General features: G+C 46.7%; 3 protein-coding genes across 3 annotated transcripts; 1 reads left to right on the top strand and 2 right to left on the bottom strand.

Annotated features, from left to right (window-relative positions):
* Positions 1 to 317: 317 nt before the first annotated feature.
* LOC105616753 (protein WFDC10B) lies at positions 318 to 1,957 on the top strand. Its single transcript, XM_042230199.2, has 3 exons — positions 318 to 602; positions 900 to 962; positions 1,619 to 1,957. Exons 1-3 carry the CDS (start codon positions 515 to 517, stop codon positions 1,753 to 1,755), a joined length of 288 nt encoding a protein of 95 aa, XP_042086133.1. The 5' UTR covers positions 318 to 514; the 3' UTR covers positions 1,756 to 1,957.
* Positions 1,958 to 6,462: 4,505 nt separating this feature from the next.
* Positions 6,463 to 13,468, bottom strand: WFDC11 (WAP four-disulfide core domain 11). Its single transcript, XM_042230039.1, has 4 exons — positions 13,273 to 13,468; positions 8,528 to 8,648; positions 7,074 to 7,239; positions 6,463 to 6,570 (listed from the first exon to the last, which is right to left on the bottom strand). The coding sequence occupies exons 1-3, from the start codon at positions 13,466 to 13,468 to the stop codon at positions 7,074 to 7,076; spliced, it is 483 nt and encodes a 160-aa protein (XP_042085973.1). The 3' UTR covers positions 6,463 to 6,570.
* Positions 13,469 to 18,386: 4,918 nt separating this feature from the next.
* Positions 18,387 to 20,194, bottom strand: LOC105616794 (WAP four-disulfide core domain protein 10A-like). Its single transcript, XM_027976456.3, has 2 exons — positions 20,052 to 20,194; positions 18,387 to 18,710 (listed from the first exon to the last, which is right to left on the bottom strand). Exons 1-2 carry the CDS (start codon positions 20,137 to 20,139, stop codon positions 18,562 to 18,564), a joined length of 237 nt encoding a protein of 78 aa, XP_027832257.1. The 5' UTR covers positions 20,140 to 20,194; the 3' UTR covers positions 18,387 to 18,561.
* Positions 20,195 to 20,640: the final 446 nt, after the last annotated feature.

The following is a 20,640-nucleotide window of genomic DNA, read 5'->3' as shown; positions in this document are numbered from 1 at the left end:
GTTTCTATGAGTTCCTGTCTGGCTTTTTTCACTTATCCTAATGCCTCAAGTTTCATCCAAGTTGTAATCAATGCCAGGACGTCCTTCTTTCTCATGGCTGAATAATATTCCATCACATATATATATCACATCTTCTTTATCCAGCCATCTATTGGTTGGACTTTGGTTGTTTCTGTATCTTTTAAACTATGTTCCTTCTTTAATTTCTTCTGTAAATTATTTTATAAACAAAATACAGACCTGCAGTTTTTTTTTTTTTTTTTTTTTTGCAGAAAAAATGGTCTGTTTACAAAAGGAGAAGAGGAGGACTGGCCCTGTGGGAGCCCCAGTGTCTCAGGAGTGGGCCGTGGTGAGGGGCAGGCCAGGTGAGGAGACAAGCACTCCTTGCTCTGCCCCGGCTTGGCCAGGAGAGGCAGCGAGGAGCCCAGGACCAGCTTCCGTCCTCCCTTCCCTCTCCCCACGCAGCTCTCCAGGGGCGTCAGGGCCAGACGGAGCGCTCGCCACGCTGCCAGTCATGAGAGCCCAGGCTCTGCTGGCCCTCCTGCTCCTCTGCGTTCTGCTGCTGCAGGCCCGGGGAGGGCAGCACAGCCAGAAGGCGAACCGTAGGTGGAGGGAGGGGGCGGGAGAGGGTGGGGGAGGGGCGGGGGGCTGGAGAGGGTGGGGGGAGCGGGAGAGGGAGCGGGAGAGGGGGCGGGAGAGGGAGAGGGAGAGGGGGCGGGAGGGGTGACGCGTCCAGTCTAAGGAGGACCCGGGAGTTCAAACTTTCCAGCACATCCTATTCGGACCACAGCACTATGAAGACTCTGGTTCTTCCCAAACCACCGTCCTCCAGCCTCTTTATCTGGCTCTGGGAAGAGTGATGGGGCTGGAGGGGGAAACTGCATCTTTTCATTCCCCAGCCCCCAAATCCAGAGACAACGTGGTACCTACAACAGGGAAAGATACACCTGAGCGAGAATCAGGTGGGAAAACAAACAGCTATTCTTTGGTTTATGCACACAGGTGACAGGGAAACACTCCGAGACATTCAGGGGAGTAGGTGTAGCATGGAAGTACATGAGAGAGCAAGATTGGGGGTGCAAGGGTCAAGGTAAATTTATCTCAGAGGGAGCAGGATGGTGCGAGTGGCAGGGAAACACTGAGGGTGCTTTTTGCTGGGAAGCGGCAGGGATGGTGCAGACAGTGGCAGCCTGAGAGGAGAGAGATGACGAAGGGGCAAGTCCATCTTCCTCTCTGGTCCCCGCGATTGTGGAGAGCAGGGGAGAGTTAGCAGGTCATCCTGGCCTTTGTGGAGTTCTCAGGGATCGGGTGCAGGTTCCGTGGAGGTGATTGGCCAAGGCCATGACTAATATGGGAGACGCAGTCCTGCTGCAGGATTATGGAGGGAGTCCAGGAAGTCCAGGCATCGAGGTCTACTGGGGAAGAGTAGGAGGAGTGGGATTTAAGATACTACCCATCCCCAGGGTCTGGTGAAGGGCGGAGGTGAGTTCCCTGAAGAGTCCAAGTGTCTCCTGAGTAGATTTTGAGGTCTCAGGTCTCTGTGGAGGCTTTCACCTCGAGATGAGTGCTCTGAGGAGCCTGGTTCCATTGACCTTGCTTCTCCTCCTGCTCTTTTTAGACCTCAAAGCTAAAGCCTGTACGAAGCGGCCCAGGGAGTTTACTTGCGGGAACCACTGTTCATACTTCCGGCACTGTCCACAAAATACCATATGCTGTTCAACCTTCTGCGGGAACATTTGCATGAATGTCCTGTGAGTCAGAGAGCCTGGGGCCGTGCATCCTGACCCCCCCCCCCCCCGCCCCCACAACCGTCTCCATAGACACTGTGCCTGCGGCTGAAGATAAGGACCTGACCCTGGACACAAGGATGTCAACAGGAACGCCACCCTGTCCAGCCAGTATCTGAACAACCTGTCCCTGTCAAATAAACCAGAACAAATGTGGAAGGGCCTGCCTAGTTCACTCCCAGTGTCTGTGATTGTGGAGAGCAGGGGAGAGTTAGCAGGTCATCCTGGCCTTTGTGGAGTTCTCAGGGATCGGGTGCAGGTTCCGTGGAGGTGATTTGGCCAAGGCCATGACTAATATGGGAGACGAAGAAGCTGGCACAGACCCCAGAGGGCCCCCGCCTTACTGGGTCCGGGTCTCTGATCGCTCCCCATGTCAAGCTTCTCTGCTCCCCCTCCCCACCTCCCTCCTGCCTCCCTGCCAGGCCCCTGAGAGCCCAGCCCCCCTGTTCCTCTGCTCACTGAACCAGGACTCCCGGGAGAGGACCTGCTCATCTGTGGCACCTCCTGGTCCTCAGGAGAACGTGCCTCACCAGGAGCCACAAAGGGCCAAGTTCAACATGAGATGCCAGGAGGCTGGACCCTGCGGCACAGAAGGGGAGGCCCCCAAGAAGGACCCTTCCTAAACTTGGTCCACCCTCATCCCATCCTGCTCATTGTCCTTGAGAGGTTCAGGTTACTGTCTCTTTGCAACAAAGAAAGTGAATCCCAAGCAAGTGAGATGACATGTCCAAGGTCAAAGGAGAGGGAGAAGTTGTGGTCTGCTTGGAGGAGGTTTCCTCTGTGCTCCCCTCTCCACATCCCAGTGGGATGGTCCGCGGAGAGTGAGTCCTGTGCTGTCCCCACTCCAGCACCACCAACAGGCTGCTCATGGAATGGGGCCCGGCCTGCGACCCCTGAGACTCCAGGCCCTTCCTTTAACTGCGCGGTCCCAACCTTTCCTTATGGCCTCATCTTTCTTCTTTTTTTAATCCAGAGGGAGGAACATTTGGTTCAGGCTGATGTGACTAGGATTAATCGGCACAGGATGCCTTGGGTCTTGCCCCAGATTTCATGGTGAGTCAGTAGAAATTCATCCCTGGGGTCCAGAGTCCCTACTACTCTGCACAATCACCACTTCTCTGATGTGGTCCTGGGACTAAGTCCAGAGACCAGGCGAGTGTGGCCAGTTGGGACATGGGGTCAATTGTGAGGAACTCGGGAGGGCAGACCCTGCTGGAGGTGGGGATGTGGTGCTATGCTGCAGGCCAGTGGCTCCTACTGAGCATCAGTGAAAGAGACACGCCATGCCTCCATCGGCCCAGAGCCTCCGACCCATCTCAGGAGCATCACAGGGCTTCTGGTACTGCAGGGTCTCCTCCACTTCTGCTAAGAGTTGCTCTCAGACAAGGGGGCCTTAGGAAAGAAATCATGATCACAGGTGCCAGGCTGACCTATTCCTTTCCACAGTCTGCCCTGCCCTAGAGAACTCAGAGGCTATACCTGGAATGTTATGCATAGGACGAGTGCTGGCCTGGACACCAGTGCGTGTTCTGGTTTATTGAAATAATTGTGGGCCTCTTTATTACATAAAAAGGAGGAGTGGGGGTCCTTTGGAAGACCTTGAAATTTATGGAGGCAAAGGAAGAAACAAATGCAGATTCTACTTTGATTTGGGTCTCCAAAAGGTCAAGTCCCAGCCTGCAGAGAACTGCAAATTAGAGCTGATCTGTTTTGAGGCAACCCATCGCCTCATGGTTGCAATGACTTTTGCATGACTTGTTCTTGTCTCCTGCCCTTCTCTATGTCAAGCATATGGAAGGGCTCCAGAAGTATCCTTCTAATCTCATACATCACGATGGTGGTCAGCTCCTGCCTGCTCCATGCTTTGACTGCCCCCAGTGTTCACAGGTGGGTTCATATTGATGCCGTGATCTGCAAGTGTCTTCCATCCCATGTCTCATAGCTGTCTGTGTCATAACTAGACCCAGAATGCCTAATTAAGAAGCTCCAGGAAGATATCTGGAATGCAGATGTTGGGGGTTAGGTGCTGGGTGCAAGATTTACCACTGAGAAATGCCCATCAGTCCAAATCCAAATATATTGGTTCCTTGAACCATTCCAGGAAGATTTTCTTTCCAGAAGGAGATGTTCTTAAGTCTAAAATAACATTATCTAGGAGTATGCGTGCATGCATGCTGGGTCACTTCAATTGTGTCCGACTCTTTGAGACCATATCTACTATAACCTACCAGGCTCCTCTGTCCCTGGGATTCTCCAGGCAAGAATACTGGAGTAGGTTGTCATTTCCTTCTCCAGGAGATCTTTCCGACTCAGGGATCAAACCCGTGTCTCTTGCATTGGCAGGCGAATTCTTTACCACTGAGCCACCAGGGAAGCCCCTGTGTGTGTATATATAGGGTTGACCAAAAAGTTCATTCGGGTTTGTCCATAAGATCTTATAGGAAACCTCAAGTGAACTTTTTGACCAACCGTATATATCTATAAATATAGATATACATATAGATATATCTGAACTTGAGTTCATATTGATAGCTCTGATTTTAATCCAGTAACCCAGGGTTCATTCTAGCATTTTCCTTTTTCTTATTTCTAACTTCTCTCACAGAAAGCTGGCTCTTATCTACCAGTTACTTACCTGTTCAATCTTTCATACCTGTAAAATAGTTTTAGAATTGTTTACCCGTACCCATAAGACCAAGATAATCACGATGGTGTCATCACTCACCTAAAGCCAGACATCCTGGAATGTGAAGTTAAGTGGGCCTTAGAAAGCATCACTATGAACAAAGCTAGTGGAGGTGATGGAATTCCAGTTGAGCTATTTCAAATCCTGAAAGATGATGCTGTGAAAGTGCTACACTCAATATGCCAGCAAATTTGGAAAACTCAGCAGTGGCCACAGGACTGGAAAAGCTCAGTTTTCAATTCAATCCCAAAGAAAAACAATGCCAAAGAGTGCTCAAACTACTGCACAATTGCACTCATCTCACATGCTAGTAAAGTAATGCTCAAAATTCTCCAAGCCAGGCTTCTGCAATATGTGAACCATAAACTTCCAGATGTTGAAGCTGGTTTTAGAAAAGGCAGAGGAACCAGAGATCCAAATTGCCAACATCTGCTGGATCATGGAAAAAGCAAGAGAGTTCCAGAAAAACACCTATTTCTGCTTTATTGACTATGCCAAAGCCTTTGACTGTGTGGATCACAAGAAACTGTGGAAAATTCTGAAAGAGATGGGAATACTAGACCACCTGACCTGCCTCTTGAGAAATCTGTATGCAGGTCAGGAAGCAACAATTAGAACTGGACATGGAACAACAGACTGGTTCCAAATAGGAAAAGGAGTATGTCAAGGCTGTATATTGTCACCCTGCTTATTTAACTTCTATGCAGAGTACATCATGAGAAACGCTGGACTGGAAGAAACACAAGCTGGAATCAAGATTGCCGGGAGAAATATCAATAACCTCAGATATGCAGATGACACCATCCTTATGGCAGAAAGTGAAGAGGAGCTAAAAAGCCTCTTGATGAAAGTGAAAGAGAAGAGTGAAAAAGTTGGCTTAAATCTCAACATTCGAAAAATGAAGATCATGGCATCCGGTCCCATCACTTCATGGGGAATAGATGCAGAAACAGTGGAAACAGTGTCAGACTTTATTTTTTTAGGCTCCCAAATCACTGGTGATTGCAGCCATGAAATTAAAAGACGCTCCTTGGAAGGAAAGTTATGACCAACCTAGATAGCATATGCAAAAGCAGAGACATTACTCTGCTGACTAAGGTCCGTCTAGTCAAGGCTATGGTTTTTCCTGTGGTCATGTATGGATGTGAGAGTTGAACTGTAAAGAAACCTGAGCGCCGAAGAATTGATGCTTTTGAACTGTGGTGTTGGAGAAGACTCTTGAAAGTCCCTTGGACTGCAAGGAGATCCAACCAATCCATTCTAAAGGAGATCAGCCCTGGGATTTCTTTGGAAGGAATGATGCTAAAGCTGAAACTCCAGTACTTTGGCTACCTCGTGCGAAGAGCTGACTCATTGGAAAAGACTCTGATGCTGGGAGGGATTGGGGGCAGGAGGAGAAGGGGACGACAGAGGATAAGATGGCTGGATGGCATCACTGACTTGATGGACGTGAGTCTGAGTGAACTCTGGGAGTTGGTGATGGACAGGGAGGCCTGGCGTGCTGCGATTCATGGGGTTGCAAAGAGTCGGACACTACTGAGCAACTGAACTGAACTGAACTGAACCCATACCCTGTGAAAAACAAATTCACCAGAGACCTGCTCTCTGAAAAATGAAAAGAAAGGACTGCTTGCCAGTTACCCACATTAAAATGGCATGCGAGAAATAAACTTCTATTCTTGAAGTCCATGATTTAGCCTATTGCTGCTGCTGCTGCTAAGTCGCTTCAGTCGTGTCCGACTCTGTGCGACCCCATAGACGGCAGCCCACCAGGCTCCCTCGTCCCTGGGATTCTCCAGGCAAGAACACTGGAGTGGGTTGCCATTTCCTTCTCCAAATGATTTAGCCTATTAGTTCTAAGGTAATCAAATAGGGAGGCAAGATTTGGAAGCAGGAGTTGGAAACTTATGTACACACTATAACAATAGAGGGGAGTGTAATATGGCATTCAAGGGTAGTGGAATGGAGTGGAAAAAAGTCAAGGACCACTGCTGGCATATGAGTTTATTTGCCAAGGATTTACTCCTTCCCAGCCCTCAGTGAGGATGAACTGGTATCTCAGTGGGAGGCTAGGGTTTTAGCTTCTTCAGTGATTAGCTGCAAGAGAAAAAGGTTAGATGCTTAGAGGCGCTGGAAATCTGGGAAGCAAGAATTCATTCTCAAGCTTAATATTATTCATCTTCACCAGACCTTGGAACAAGAATACTTCATGTAACAACAGGTATTGTCCACTTCTGATTTGGAGGAGGGGATGGTATTAGTTCCCTGAATAGACGAAGGTAGAAATATGGGACCTGGGTAAGCTAAAATGGTTCATGGTAAATTCTGACTATGGATGCGATGGCTAGAAATCTGGACTTAAAAACAGAAAAACACCAAACTGTTGAAATATAGAATGAAGACATCACAGGCGTTGATTATATATTGAAAGAAACAAGGTGTCCCAAGCTGGTATCTTGGTCTATTTGACAGTGAATTGGCTTCCAGGTTTAGTGGACATGGTCTTCTGCTACGTTTGTGCCTGGATTTGGGATACCTCAGCCCTCTGTTTAGGGATAACAGCATCTGAGAAGAAGGTGAGAATCAGTGATGACACATACCTAAGTGTGCATCTCCAAACTCACTGTATTTTCCCAGCAGATGTTTCCACAGTAGGTCCAGCAGCATGTGTGATTTATTTTTACACATCTAAAGTTTTTAGAACACCTGTTCTTACATTCTTGGATGGTTGGATCTCCCCAGCACTCCTGAAGGAACAAATCCCCCCTGAAAATGAGATGAGATGGTAAGACATTGGTGGGGCCATATAGACAAGTGTGGGAAGAGAAGTCCTTCATAAGCTTAACAGCTTATGTTAAGCTAGAGGGGCCCCTCCTAGATCCTGGCCCCAAGTCCCCATTAAAGTATCTATCTTCTAAGAAAAGTCCCCTTCCTTAGCCTCCTCATTGTATTTTCACTGACCCCATCGCATCTTCACTAAACTCTTAGACTTCTCTGCTCCCCACGTCCTATTGCGTTGCAGACTTCTGGGTTGTCTTTGAGCATCCTAGAGATAGGACTCCATATACTGCCAGCATTCATTTGCCCTTCTATAAAAGTTACATCTTTATAATGGGAGATCTCAGAGTCTGTGATAACCTCTACCCTTGTTATCACACCTATTTCATAGCATGGGAAACTAGACCAGGGAAAGTAAGAAATAGATTTGCCTCACTTTCTTCCCCTCCTTGCTGACCCTGCCTTTAATGTCACTCAGCCTCAGGACTTCGCTGGTGGTCCAGTGGTTAAGAATCCACCTTCCAATGCAAGGGACATGAGTTTGATCCCTAGTTGGGGAACTAAGATCCTACATGCTTCAGGGCAACTAAATCTGCATGTCACAACTAGAGAGAGAGAAAAAAAGCATCCTATTAAAAAAAATAAAGTAATTCAGCCTCTCTCCAAATTCTTCTCTCTCTCATCTTATTTTCTTGGCTGCCTCCATTGATTTCATTTTCTCATCATATGGCCCCCAACATTGCTCCACTAAAAACCCATCTCATGTCTCTTTTCCATCTTTTTACATTCTGAAATATCCTACCAATGGGTCAGCTTTAACTCAAGCAGTCTTCCATTGCATTGGACTTCTGAAATATCCTACCCGTAAATTAAGGGTATGCATCAAGAAATGCCATTTAGTAAACATCAGCGTGCACACAGGACACAGAACTTCTGGAAGAAAGGGAAAATATGGTAGCTCTGTACTGGTTCCCCCTCTCCTCCAAGATAGCCTGACATGGGAAAATATTATATCCTTACAGTTTATGGAATGTATCTAAAAGCTGACAGATACTCATTGATACTTTTAAGGCTGGAAGAAGAAACATTGTAGGATCTCAGCTTGGGAGTTTCTTGGATCTCTGTCTATAGAAAAGTATCTATACATAAACACTCCAACAAGTGGTCCAGGGAAGTGAGTCCTGGGTCAGATGTATCAGGCACGATACTTCTTCATTTGTCCAGAAATAAGTACAGCCCCGTCATGCCCTTTTGATCCTCAATCCAGCCTCATCACCTGCTGCTATATCTTTCCTTCACTCCTCCCAGCACAGACAGTAGTACCATGCAGAGGAATATCATGAGGAGAGGTGTCCAGAACTTCATGATGTTGGCTGTATATATACGTCTGAATAGGTGTTGTCAGGAGTTCTTTCCTTCGCAGTTGCTTCTAGAGATCAAAAGACACAAATAGAGCTGGGAAGCAAGAGGAAATTCTCATGGAATTTCTTTACACTCTGTCCTCTATTTATTCTTCTTTGACCTCCACCACCCAACCACAGGTACAAACCAATTCTGGATGTTGACTTTGCTAAAAGATATCTTTCTATCTCAAGTTTCATGCCTTCCTTTTGCAGGAAAACTCCCCCCCCCCCCGCTTTTTAAAAAATGTGCTATTTTCCCTTGATTAAAAAATAACTCAAGGGGTTCCTGGTAGTCCAGTGGTTACGAATCTGCCTGCCAACACAGGGGACATGGGTTTGATTCCTGCTCCAGGAAGATCCCACAGCTGCAGGGCAATGAAGCCCACGCACCACAACTACTGAGCCACCACTCCAGAGCTTGAGTGCCACAGCTGCTGAAGTCTATGTGCCTAGAGCAAGTGCTCCACAACAAGAGAAGCCACCACAATGAGAAGTCCAGACACCGCAGCTAGGGAGAGCCAGCACACAGCAACGAAGACCGAGCACAGCAAAATAAAGAAATAAACCTTTACAATAATGATAATTCAAATTTAGCTTTCAAAACAAGCTTCATGCCTTCCTTTTGCAGGAAAACCTTTTTTATTTTTATTTTTTGCATGTGTGTGTTATTTTCCCTTGATTAAAAAAATGACTCAGAGGCTTCCCTAGTGGTCCAGTGGTTAGGAATCTGCCTTCCAATGCAGGAAACTTGGGTTCGATCCCTGGTCAGGAAAGTAACTCACACAGCACAACTAGAGAGCCCATAAACTGCAATGAAAGATGAGCGTGCTGCAACTGAGACCCAGCGCCAAATAAACAAATAAAATACTTTTTAAAAGAAAAAAAAAAGGAAGTGAGTGGTGAGGGAAAGATATCACAATAAACCAGCTGGGAAAGAGATGGATTCAGCCAGATCAAGACAACCACAAGTGAGCAACTTCCATCAGTTGGGTGGGGGAAAACTCAAGCTATGGAACCACCCATGACAGAGTCAGTTTGAAGCAGCACCAGGTCCAGAAAGTACAAAGTTCAAGAGTGCGACACTGCCTGCCAGAAAGAGCCGTCCTGACCCCTTCATCTATTCTTGCTCCGCCACCTCCAAAATGGCTCTTAGCTACCTGCAGGAGGAGAGGAAAGAGCAAGGGAACTGACCGCTCTCTTTCTAGGTATGGAGGGAACAACCATGTTAATTCAAGCTTAGTGTTTCAACTGTGCTTGGGCTTAGACTTTTTTCTAAATTTACTATATTATACTATGAATAATATGTTTTAGCATATAATACACTATTATGTTTTAAATGTAGGCAGTGACTAGAAAAGTCTAGTTCTGTACCCAAGCTCTCGTATAGAACCAAGAAATGAAGTAGCTCTTCGGGATATATTTAAATGGGACAAAGGACAAGACTTTCAATATATTACTAGTAACATTCCCAGTGAATATTAATGATATGTGTACCAGTAACACAGATCATTAAGATTTTCCCATGGATCATAAGACATCTGAAAATTTGTGACTTCTCTTTCTTCATGGGGAAAAATGTCTTTGGAAACCTTGCACCTGAAATTCAGTTAAATGCATTTATAGATGTGGAGGTCCTTGGACAAAGGATATTGCCTGTCTCAAACCCTAGATGGGGTTGGTGCCAGTTTTTCCTGTTTTAAGATTAGTTTATTTTCAAAAACACACTCACAGACTTAGAGAAGGAACTTATGGTTACCAGGGGGGAAGGGCGGTCTGGAGTGATAGCTAGGGAGTTTGGGATTAACAAGTACACACTGCTATACTTAAAGTGGAAGGACTTCCCTGGGGGTCCAGTGTTTAAGATTCTTCAATTCCAATGCAGACGGACACAGGTTCGATCCCCAGTCGGGGAACTAAGATCCCATACGCCCCACGTGCCTCATGCCATGGCTAAAGATTTTTTTTTAATTTTTAAAAATCAAAACTGATAACCAACAAGGACCTACTGTATAGCACAGGGAACTCTGCTCAATATTATGCAACAATGGGAAAAGAGTTTGAAAAAGCATTTTTGAAAAATAAAGGAAAAGAGAGGTAGGATGAATTGGGAGATTGGAATTGATAAATGTACAAATGTATATACAGATACATGTGTAAATGTGTAAAACAGATGACTAATGAGAACCTACTGTAGAGTACAAGGAACTCTAGCCTATGCTCTGTGCTGACCTGAATGATCTAAATGGAAAAAAAGCTATACATACAGATATATGTATAGCTGATTTACTTTGCAGAACAGAAGAAAATAACACAACATTGTAAAGCAACTATACCTGAAAATTTTTTTAAATACAATTTAATTTTATCAATAATGGCTGTGGTTTCTCATAGCCTTAAAGAGTTAGACATCTAAAAGGAACCTAGAGACACATAACTCTAAAATGTTTAATTATAAAAAATAACGGTTTATTTTACCAACAGGATATACATCCTGTCTTATCAGTAGGAGGGAAATTCTCTCCCACTTGACACCACACTGAAAACTGTCAGTGTGGTATAGACAGAAAATTCCTGTGACTTTCTGGAGTCAGAGATTCAAATTCCTGTGAATTCCCAACCCCAACATGAATAGTTTATTATAAACTATGTGTTTGGCTAATCACCTAATTTCTCAAAGACTCAGTTTCCCTGGATGTATTATTTTTGGGCTCCAAAATCACTGCAGGTGGTGACTGCAGCCATGAAATAAAAGATGCTTGCTCCTTGGAAGAAAAGCTATGACAAACCTAGACAGCATATTAAAAAGCAGAGACATCACTTTGCTGACAAATGTCTGTATAGTCAAAGCTATGGCTTTTCCAGTAAATAGATGTAAGGGTTGGACCATAAAGAAGGCTGAGCATGGAAAAACTGATGCTTTTGAACTGTGGTGTTGAAGAAGACTCCTGAGAGTCCCTTGGACTGCCAAAGAGATCAAACCAGTTAATCCTAAAGGAAATCAATACTGAATATTCACTGGAAGGACTGATGCTGAAGTTGAAGCTTCAGTAGTTTGGCCACCTGATGCGAAGAGCTGACTCATTGGAAAAGACCCTGATGCTGGGAAAGATCGAAGGCAGGAGGAGAAGGGGATGGCAGAGGGTGAGATGGTTGGATGGCATCACCTACTCAATGGACATGAGTTTGAGCAAGCTCGGGAGATGGTAAAGGACCAGGAAGCCTGGCATGCTTCCATGGGGCTGCAAAGAGTCTGACATGACTGAGTGACTGAACAATATGGGGACGATATATCAACATAGCAAACGTTGATAATAGGAAGCACTAGCAAAAAATTTTAAGTTTTAAAAATTAAAAAATAAAGCCTCTTGGCATATGTTACAAATTATAAAATAGGAAAATATAGAAAATTTGAGGGATTTCCCTGGTGGTCCAGTGGCAGACTTTGCCTTCCAATGAGAGGGGGTTTGGATTCAGTCCCTGGTTGTGGAGCTAGATCCCACGGGCCTCGCAGCCAAAAAAGCAAAACATAAATAAAAGAAGCAATACTGTAACAAATTCAATAAAAAGACTTTAAAAAATGGTCCACATCAAAAAAATCTGTTAAAAAATAATAAAATAAAAATTAAGGCACATAGTCTGTTAGCTGGGTTGCCTTTAACTTCTAAAAAACTGTTATTTGGAAATGATTTCAAAATTACAAGAGTAAGACTAGCCAAAGAACTTCTACATACTATTTACTCAGATTCACCTATTTCAAGAATTTACCCCTAATTGCTTTCTCTCTCTCTCGCATGTGTGTGCGTGTGTGTATATATATATACATATATATATATATATATATCCCTAAGCTGTTTGAGGGTAAGTAGATACATCATGCTGGGAGGGATTGGGGGCAGGAGGAGAAGGGGACAACAGAGGATGAGATGGCTGGATGGCATCACTAACTCGATGGACATGAGTCTGAGTGAACTCTGGGAGTTGGTGATGGACAGGGGGGCCTGGTGTGCTGTGATTCATGGGGTTGAAAAGAGTCGGACACGACTGAGCGACTGAACTGAACTGAACTGAGATACATCATGGTTCTTATTTAGGAATAATACTTCAGTGAGTATTAACAATAGGAACATTCTCTTCTGTGATCACAGTACAACTATCACCTTCATTTAACATTTCTAAAATCTTTTTATCAAATCTACCATCAGTATCCCATTGTGTAAATTCACCCAGCAATGCCCTTTGTCTTTTATGAGGTTGAAATTTTTGATGACGCTAGACAATTTTTTCTTTTAATTAAACATTCCTCATGTGGGGTTTGTTTGCAATTTCTTCATGATTAGGTGCACGGTATACGTTCTCCCAGAGACTACTCTGAAGACAATAATGGCCCATGTATTGCCGACAATACATAGTGTCGTGTGTATTGTAGACAATACATAGTGACTCGGTGTCCATCTGTCTCATCTTTCTCTCACTTTCTCCACTTGAACATCAAGGACGATTGCTTCTTTTCTAAAGGGATAGTGTTGTTTTAATCTGGGAGCATGATTTGGACACAAGCCACAAATGAAAGCATTTTCAGGCTCACATTTCCAGCCCCAAGATTCTGACCTTCACCTACCTCTGAAGTTGTACGAGTTGGAAGTGCCGGTATTTATGGATGGCTGGCTCTTCTTCCTCGTCTCTGCGAACTGCCGAGCCCTTGCACACGGGGAATCTGATGAGCAGAACAGAGCTCGAAGGTTCAGAATGTAATCATGGTTCTGGTTGTGGCAGATCTGGGAGTTCTGCCAGTAAGTTGGGTACATATAGAACATTGTCCCTAAATTCCTATAAAAAGTACTCAAGGAGTGCTTTTTTTTTTTTTTTTTTGGTCTCTTTGTGCTGCAGTCAATACAAGTAAAAGCCAAACACTGGAGAACTGCAGGAGCCTTCCCTCCCCCAACACAAACATTTCCTGGATGTCTGGGTGATTGAAGGATCTGCATATCTATTTTTTGCTAACATTTGTGTGATGACTTTTGTAACATCCTATCCATCTCTATGTTAACTTCAACATGGTTAGCGTCAGCCTAACACTACCTGAGCACAATGTCCTGTGGGTTTTGAGCTACTGGAAAAACAGCTCTGCCAAGAGAGCTTGGAAAGGCCACCTAAACGGAGATTTACAACACAGACTTAACCTGGATTCAAACTCTAGTTCCCACTTACTTTGGGTGAGTCACTAATCCTCTCCATGCATCAATTTCCTCATTGACAAAGTGGATTAATAGCAGTGCCTTCCTTATAGGGTTATTGTGAGGGTTCCATGAATGATGATCTGTTAAGCACTTAGAACCAATGTCTGAAATACAGGCAGTGATTGTAAGTTAGTTAAATCAACAAATGAGAGTGTTACCCAATGAAGTGTCAAGCATCACCCAGTTTAATACCAAATTTACTACCTGTCAGATATTTAACATGTATTAGCTAGTACTGTCAATGACCCTATGAGTTTAATCCTATCATTCCTATTTTACAAATGCAGAAACTGAGACACAGAGGAGCTAAGCAACTTCTTGAAGTTCTTAAGGGCAGGATATAAATAAATAAATAAGAAAGTAAATAAGTAAATAGATACAGCGTAATTGTGGCTATCTAATTTTAGCTGTTTTCAGAAAATCCATACAGATCAATAAGGAGCAAATAAATCATTCCACACATGACCCTCAGCCTAATGAAGAAATAGAGAATGTTATAAATTTCAATTTGTTAGGAGAGAAATAAACACCCCAACGTGGCAGATGCAGCGTCGGAGTCCACGTTTGTGCGTGCGTGCTTAGTCACTCAGTCACATCCAACTCTTTGTGACCCCATGGACTGTAGCCCACCAGGGTCCTCTGTCGATGGGATTTTTCAAGCAAGAATACTGGACTAGGTTGCCATCTCCTTCTCCAGGGGATCTTCCCGACCCAGAGACAGAACCTGTGTCTCTTGTGTCACAGGCGGATTCTTTACCTGCTGAGCCATCAAGGAAGCAGAGACATATGAAGACCACAGAGACTGCATGTCTGTAAATGAGGTAAGGGCACCAGGCTTAGGCCAGGACACAGATAGAATAACCCTCAGAAAATGGAAGTCTGAATGCAGATGGAGGAATGCTGAGAAAAAGGCTGACATCTACAATAGATTCCTGGTTCTGAGAAATCAAAAAGAGAGGTGCAAGTGCAAGAAATCTTAAATAGGCAAACACAGGAAGACACCGTTTCTCAGAGTGCCAACAGTGACACAGAAAGGGCAGTGCCCTCTTGTAGACTTAGAGGCTGTGGGGAAGAATGAAGTTAGAGAGGAAGTCCGTGGATCCTCAGAGTCCACACACCTGATTATACTGGTGACTCATTTCCTCTGGAACTGATCAAGCTCAGTCTCATTTATACCATTTCCATTTGATAATGAACCACCTCTATGCACTGCCCCCCCCCCATTTTGAGACTTCATAGATCAGATAACCCCCAAGTTGTGATGGAAACTTTCAGTTGCAGAGTGGTTTGATGTCCCCTGGTTAGACATGGGTCTTTTCCAGGATTTTCTAGCAAGGAAAAAGCTGCTTCAAAAATGGAAACCATCTGGCAACAGAAGAGAAAGTCTGACCTCAACACAGGTGTGTATTCTTTGATTCTCCTGTTGGAACTTGCAAAGAGACCAGTCAGCATCTTAATCAACCACAGAGACTTTGTATAATGTACGTGCTAGGGGCTAAGACCCAAGGCGCAGGCAACTTGCAAAATATCCTGGACCTGTTGCAGAAATATTCCTTAATCTGGATTCCACTCAAAACTAGCAGCCTTGGATTCCCCTGGTGGTCCAGTGGATGAGACTCTGCCTGCCAGTGTGGGGGACATGGGTTCAATCCCCTGTCTGGGAAGGTTCCGCACACCGCAGAGCAATTAAGCCCGTGTTCTAGAGCCCGAGTCACAACTACTGAGCTGGCATGCTGCAAGTACTGAAGCCCATGTGCCTATAACCAGTGCCCTACAACAAGAGAAGTCACTGCAATGAGAAGCCCAAGCACAGTAACAAAGAGTAGCCCCCAGTCGCTGCAACTAGAGAAAGCCCATGTGTGGCTCTGAAGACCCAGTACAACCAAAAATAAAAATCAGTGAATTAATTATTTTAAAAATCTATCAACCTTATGTTCCCCCAGAAAGTCAATAAGAGCAGAGTGCCCCCAAAGTGGTCTTTATTGTTTCCAAAATCCAAAGAGCTCCACCAAGGGAATTCCCTGGTGGCCCAATAGTTAGGACTTGGTACTTTGATTGTTGTGGTCTGGGTTCAGTCCCTAGTTAGGGAACTAAGATCCTGCAAGCTGTGTGTCATGGCCAAAAAACCAAACAACGACAACAAAGCAAAGAGCCCCACCACATACTGTGTCTTTCTTCACAGTGGGCAGCAGAAAGTGCAGCAGCTTGTCTGCTGCCTCCAAGGGTCTTTCCTATACCCCTGGACAACTGGATCTCTGGAAATGTTACCAGCAGAGCAAGTCCTGGACTATCGTCAGGTGTCAGACTACTGTCAGTCTGGACTATTGCCCCACCCTCTGGCATGCAAGTGCTAAAGCACCTAGGATGCCTGCTATTTCCACTCTCTATGGCCGGTGAGCAGAGTGTCACAGGTATGATGAAGCTGGCGTGATGGTCCACGGAATACCAAGGGATCAAAGTCTCTTCAGACTATGAAGTCAAAAGCCCAAAGAGATGAATTAGTCCTGGAGTAAGACACCGAGGGTCTATCGCTAGGTCTGTACATGGGAGAAAGCTACTTCCGACTATCTTGGTTAATAGGAACGAGAGGTAAAAATTTGTTAGGAGAAGACTTGAACTTGAGAGGAGAACAAATCATGCAATAAATAAATATACAGAGAGACAGGCAAGTAGATGAATGAATGAATGAATGAATGAGGCACAGCAACCAGGAGCCCATGTGTTTGCCACAAACAGATCAGTCCTGATCTACGATTTTCTGTAGGCAGGGACTTGACATTTTGGAGACCCGCATCATGGCAAAGTCTGCACTTGTTTCCTCCTTTGTCTCCATAGATTTCAAGGTCTTCCAAGGGACCCCCTACTCCTCCCTTTTATGTAATAAAGAGGCCATTGTTTATTCTAATAAGAACAGAACATGAAGTGGTATCCGGGCAAGCACTCCTCCTGGCCATAGCATTCTAGATGTAGCCTCTGAGTTCTCTAGAGCAGGGTGGACTGTCCAGAGAGGGTCAGGGTACCAGTTACCACAAGGGAGAAGGGCAGCTGCTTCTAGTAAAATTCATGGTCCACAGTGTTCACCAGTGGCAAGGAATAGGTCAGCCTGGTACCTAAGATATACCCATGAAGTAGGACACAGTGGACTTGGACATGGGAGGAGATTCACAATATGGCTCTCTGGAAGGTGATTTTGCCTGTCTTAACCGTCTGTCCCAGGGTGTTTGAGGGGATAGCCAAGCATTGGGAAAATGCTTGTAGAGTGAGGTTATCTGAGGAAGTACAACATAAGAGCTCCTTTAGAGCATGCCTTTAGCACCCAACTACCTCCAATGATGTCTGAGTTGCTAGTGGATCATGATCTCTTTCCTAAAGCCCCCTTGTCTGAGAGCAGCTCTTAGCAAAAGTGGAGGAGACCCTGCAGTACCAGAAGCCCTGTGATGCTCCTGAGATGGGTCGGAGGCTCTGGGCCGATGGAGGCATGGCGTGTGTCCTTCACTGATGCTCAGCAGGAACCACTGGCCTGCAGCATAGCACCACATCCCCACCTCCAGCAGGGTCTGCCCTCCCGAGTTCCTCACAATTGACCCCATGTTCCAGCTGGACACATGTGCCCGGGTCTCTGGACTTAGTCCCAAGACCACATCAGAGAAGTGGTGATTGTACAGAGTAGTAGGGACTCTGGACCCCAGGGATGAATTTCTACTGACTCACCCTGAAATCAGGGGCAAGACCCAAGGCATCCTGTGCCGATTAATCCTAGTCACGTCAGCCTGAACCAAATGTTCCTCCCTCTGGTTTAAAAAAAGAAGAAAGATGAGGCCATAAGAAAAGGTTGGGACCCCGCAGTTAAAGGAAGGGCCTGGAGTCTCAGGGGTCACAGGCCGGTCCCCATTCCATGAGCAGCCTGTTGGTGGTGCTGGAGTGGGGACAGCACAGGACTCACTCTCCGCGGACCGTCCCACTGGGATGCGGAGAGGGGAGCACAGAGGAAACCTCCTCCAAGCAGACCACGACTTCTCCCTCTCCTTTGACCTTGGACATGTCATCTCACTTCCTTGGGATTCACTTTCTTTGTTGCAAAGAGACAGTGACCTGAACCTCTCAAGGACAATGAGCAGGATGGGATAGGGGTGGACCAAGTTTAAGAAGAGTCCTTCTTGGGGGCTTCCCCTTCTGTGCCGCAGGGTCCAGCCTACTGGCATCTCATGTTGAACTTGGCCCTTTGTGGCTCCTGGTGAGGCACATTCTCCTGAGGACCAGGAGGTGCCGCACACGAGCAGGTCCTCTCCCGGGAGTCCTGGTTCAGTGAGCAGAGGAACAGGGGGGCTGGGCTCTCAGGGGCCTGGCAGGGAGGCAGGAGGGAGGTGGGGAGGGGGAGCAGAGAAGCTTGACATGGGGAGCGATCAGAGACCTGGACCCAGAAAGGCGGGGGCCCTCTGGGGTCTGTGCCAGCTTCTCCGTGATCACAGGCACTGGGAGTGAACTAGGCAGGCCCTTCCACATTTGTTCTGGTTTATTTGACAGGGACAGGTTGTTCAGATACTGGCTGGACAGGGTGGCGTTCCTGTTGACATCCTTGTGTCCAGGGTCAGGTCCTTATCTTCAGCCACAGGCACAGTGTCTTCGGAGATGGTTGGGGGGTCAGGATGCACGGCCCCAGGCTCTCTGACTCACAGGACGTTCATGCAAACGTTCCCGCAGAAGGTTGAACAGCATATGGTATTTGCTTGACATTCTCGGTGATCTGTGCAGGGGACTGTGCACAGATATATTTTGGGTCTTTTCTCACACTGTTTGATTTCTGGGGGTCTCTGCTTTCCTGAAACAGAGCAGAGGAAAGGTCAGTGGAACCAGGCCCCTGAGAATACCTCTCTAAAGCTTAAAACCTCCTCCAAGACCCCAGACACAGGCCCACTCATGACTCTTGGACTTTTCAGGGAACTCACCTCCGCCCTTCACCAGACCCTGGGGATGGGTAGTATCTTAAATCCCACTTCTCCTACTCTTCCCCAGTAGACCTCGATGCCTCGACTTCCTGGACTCTCTCCATAATCCTGCAACAGGACTGCGTCTCCCATATTAATCATGGCCTTGGCCAAATCACCTCCATAGAACCTGCACCCGATCCCTGCTGCTGCTGCTGCTAAGTCACCTCAGTCGTGTCCGACTCTGTGTGACTCCATAGACGGCAGACCACCAGGCTCCCCTGTCCCTGGGATTCTCCAGGCAAGAACACTGGAGTGGGTTGCCATTTCCTCCAATGCATGAAAGTCAAAAGTGAAAGTGAAGTCGCTCAGTCATGTCTGACTCTTAGCGACCCCATGGACTGCAGCCTACCAGGCTCCTCCATCCATGAGATTTTCTAGGCGAGAGTACTGGAGTGGGGTGCCATTGCCTTCTCCGCACCCGATCCCTGAGAACTCCACAAAGGCCAGGATGACCTGCTAACTCTCCCCTGCTCTCCACAATCGCGGGGACCAGAGAGGAAGATGGACTTGCCCCTTCATCATCTCTCTCCTCTCAGGCTGCCACTGTCTGCACCATCCCTGCCGCTTCCCAGCAAAAAGCACCCTCAGTGTTTCCCTGCCACTCTCACCATCCTGCTCCCTCTGAGATAAATTTACCTTGACCCTTGCACCCCCAATCTTGCTCTCTCATGTACTTCCATGCTACACCTACTCCCCTGAATGTCTCGGAGTGTTTACCTGCCACCTGTGTGCATAAACCAAAGAATAGCTGTTTGTTTTCCCACCTGATTCTCGCTCAGGTGTATCTTTCCCTGTTGTAGGTACCACGTTGTCTCTGGATTTGGGGGCTGGGGAATGAAAAGATGCAGTTTCCCCCTCCAGCCCCATCACTCTTCCCAGAGCCAGATAAAGAGGCTGGAGGACGGTGGTTTGGGAAGAACCAGAGTCTTCATAGTGCTGTGGTCCGAATAGGATGTGCTGGAAAGTTTGAACTCCCGGGTCCTCCTTAGACTGGACGCGTCACGCCTCCCGCCCCCTCTCCCGCCCCCTCTCCCGCCCCCTCTCCCGCCCCCTCTCCCGCCCCCTCTCCCGCCCCCTCTCCCGCCCCCTCTCCCGCTCCCTCTCCCGCTCCCCCCACCCTCTCCAGCCCCCCGCCCCTCCCCCACCCTCTCCCGCCCCCTCCCTCCACCTACGGTTCGCCTTCTGGCTGTGCTGCCCTCCCCGGGCCTGCAGCAGCAGAACGCAGAGGAGCAGGAGGGCCAGCAGAGCCTGGGCTCTCATGACTGGCAGCGTGGCGAGCGCTCCGTCTGGCCCGGACGCCCCTGGAGAGCTGCGTGGGGAGAGGGAAGGGAGGAAGGAAGCTGGTCCTGGGCTCCTCGCTGCCTCTCCTGGCCAAGCCGGGGCAGAGCAAGGAGTGCTTGTCTCCTCACCTGGCCTGCCCCTCACCACGGCCCACTCCTGAGACACTGGGGCTCCCACAGGACCAGTCCTCCTCTCACAGCTAATCTTCCTCTTCTGTGAACAGAAGTGTTTTTTTTTTTTTTTTTCCTGGAAGATGTAACTATTTCTATTTTCTAATTACAAAATAATTTATAAGAAAAGAGACAAAGAGTTAAAAAAGATGATCATCTCACTGCCTGGAATTAACATGGGCCCTGTTACACTGTCTTTCTAGTTTCTTTGCATATTTACTATGTACAATTCTTTGTCTTCTCACGTTTTGAATCGCCCAGCTTTTGTTACCCATCCTCTCCACTCTCAATGAATATTGTAAATATTTTA

The sequence above is a fragment of the Ovis aries genome, chromosome 13, assembly GCF_016772045.2.
Source record: "Ovis aries strain OAR_USU_Benz2616 breed Rambouillet chromosome 13, ARS-UI_Ramb_v3.0, whole genome shotgun sequence".
In the NCBI taxonomy this organism is placed as follows: Eukaryota; Metazoa; Chordata; class Mammalia; order Artiodactyla; family Bovidae; genus Ovis; species Ovis aries.
This window is presented reverse-complemented; position numbering and strand designations above follow the sequence as displayed.

What these genes read in the sequence shown, in the direction of transcription:
- LOC105616753 (XM_042230199.2), top strand. Translation starts at nt 515, where the DNA reads ATGAGAGCCCAGGCTCTGCTGGCCCTCCTGCTCCTCTGCGTTCTGCTG. An exon ending in GCACAGCCAGAAGGCGAACC is followed by an intron (nt 603 to 899) that starts GTAGGTGGAGGG and finishes TTCATTCCCCAG; the next exon opens with CCCCCAAATCCAGAGACAAC. An exon ending in TACACCTGAGCGAGAATCAG is followed by an intron (nt 963 to 1,618) that starts GTGGGAAAACAA and finishes TGCTCTTTTTAG; the next exon opens with ACCTCAAAGCTAAAGCCTGT.
- WFDC11 (XM_042230039.1), bottom strand. Translation starts at nt 13,468, where the DNA reads ATGTTCTATATGTACCCAACTTACTGGCAGAACTCCCAGATCTGCCAC. An exon ending in CAACTCGTACAACTTCAGAG is followed by an intron (nt 8,649 to 13,272) that starts GTAGGTGAAGGT and finishes ACTCCTGACAAC; the next exon opens with ACCTATTCAGACGTATATAT. An exon ending in AAGGAAAGATATAGCAGCAG is followed by an intron (nt 7,240 to 8,527) that starts GTGATGAGGCTG and finishes TCTCATTTTCAG; the next exon opens with GGGGGATTTGTTCCTTCAGG.
- LOC105616794 (XM_027976456.3), bottom strand. Translation starts at nt 20,139, where the DNA reads ATGAGAGCCCAGGCTCTGCTGGCCCTCCTGCTCCTCTGCGTTCTGCTG. An exon ending in GCACAGCCAGAAGGCGAACC is followed by an intron (nt 18,711 to 20,051) that starts GTAGGTGGAGGG and finishes GCTCTGTTTCAG; the next exon opens with GAAAGCAGAGACCCCCAGAA.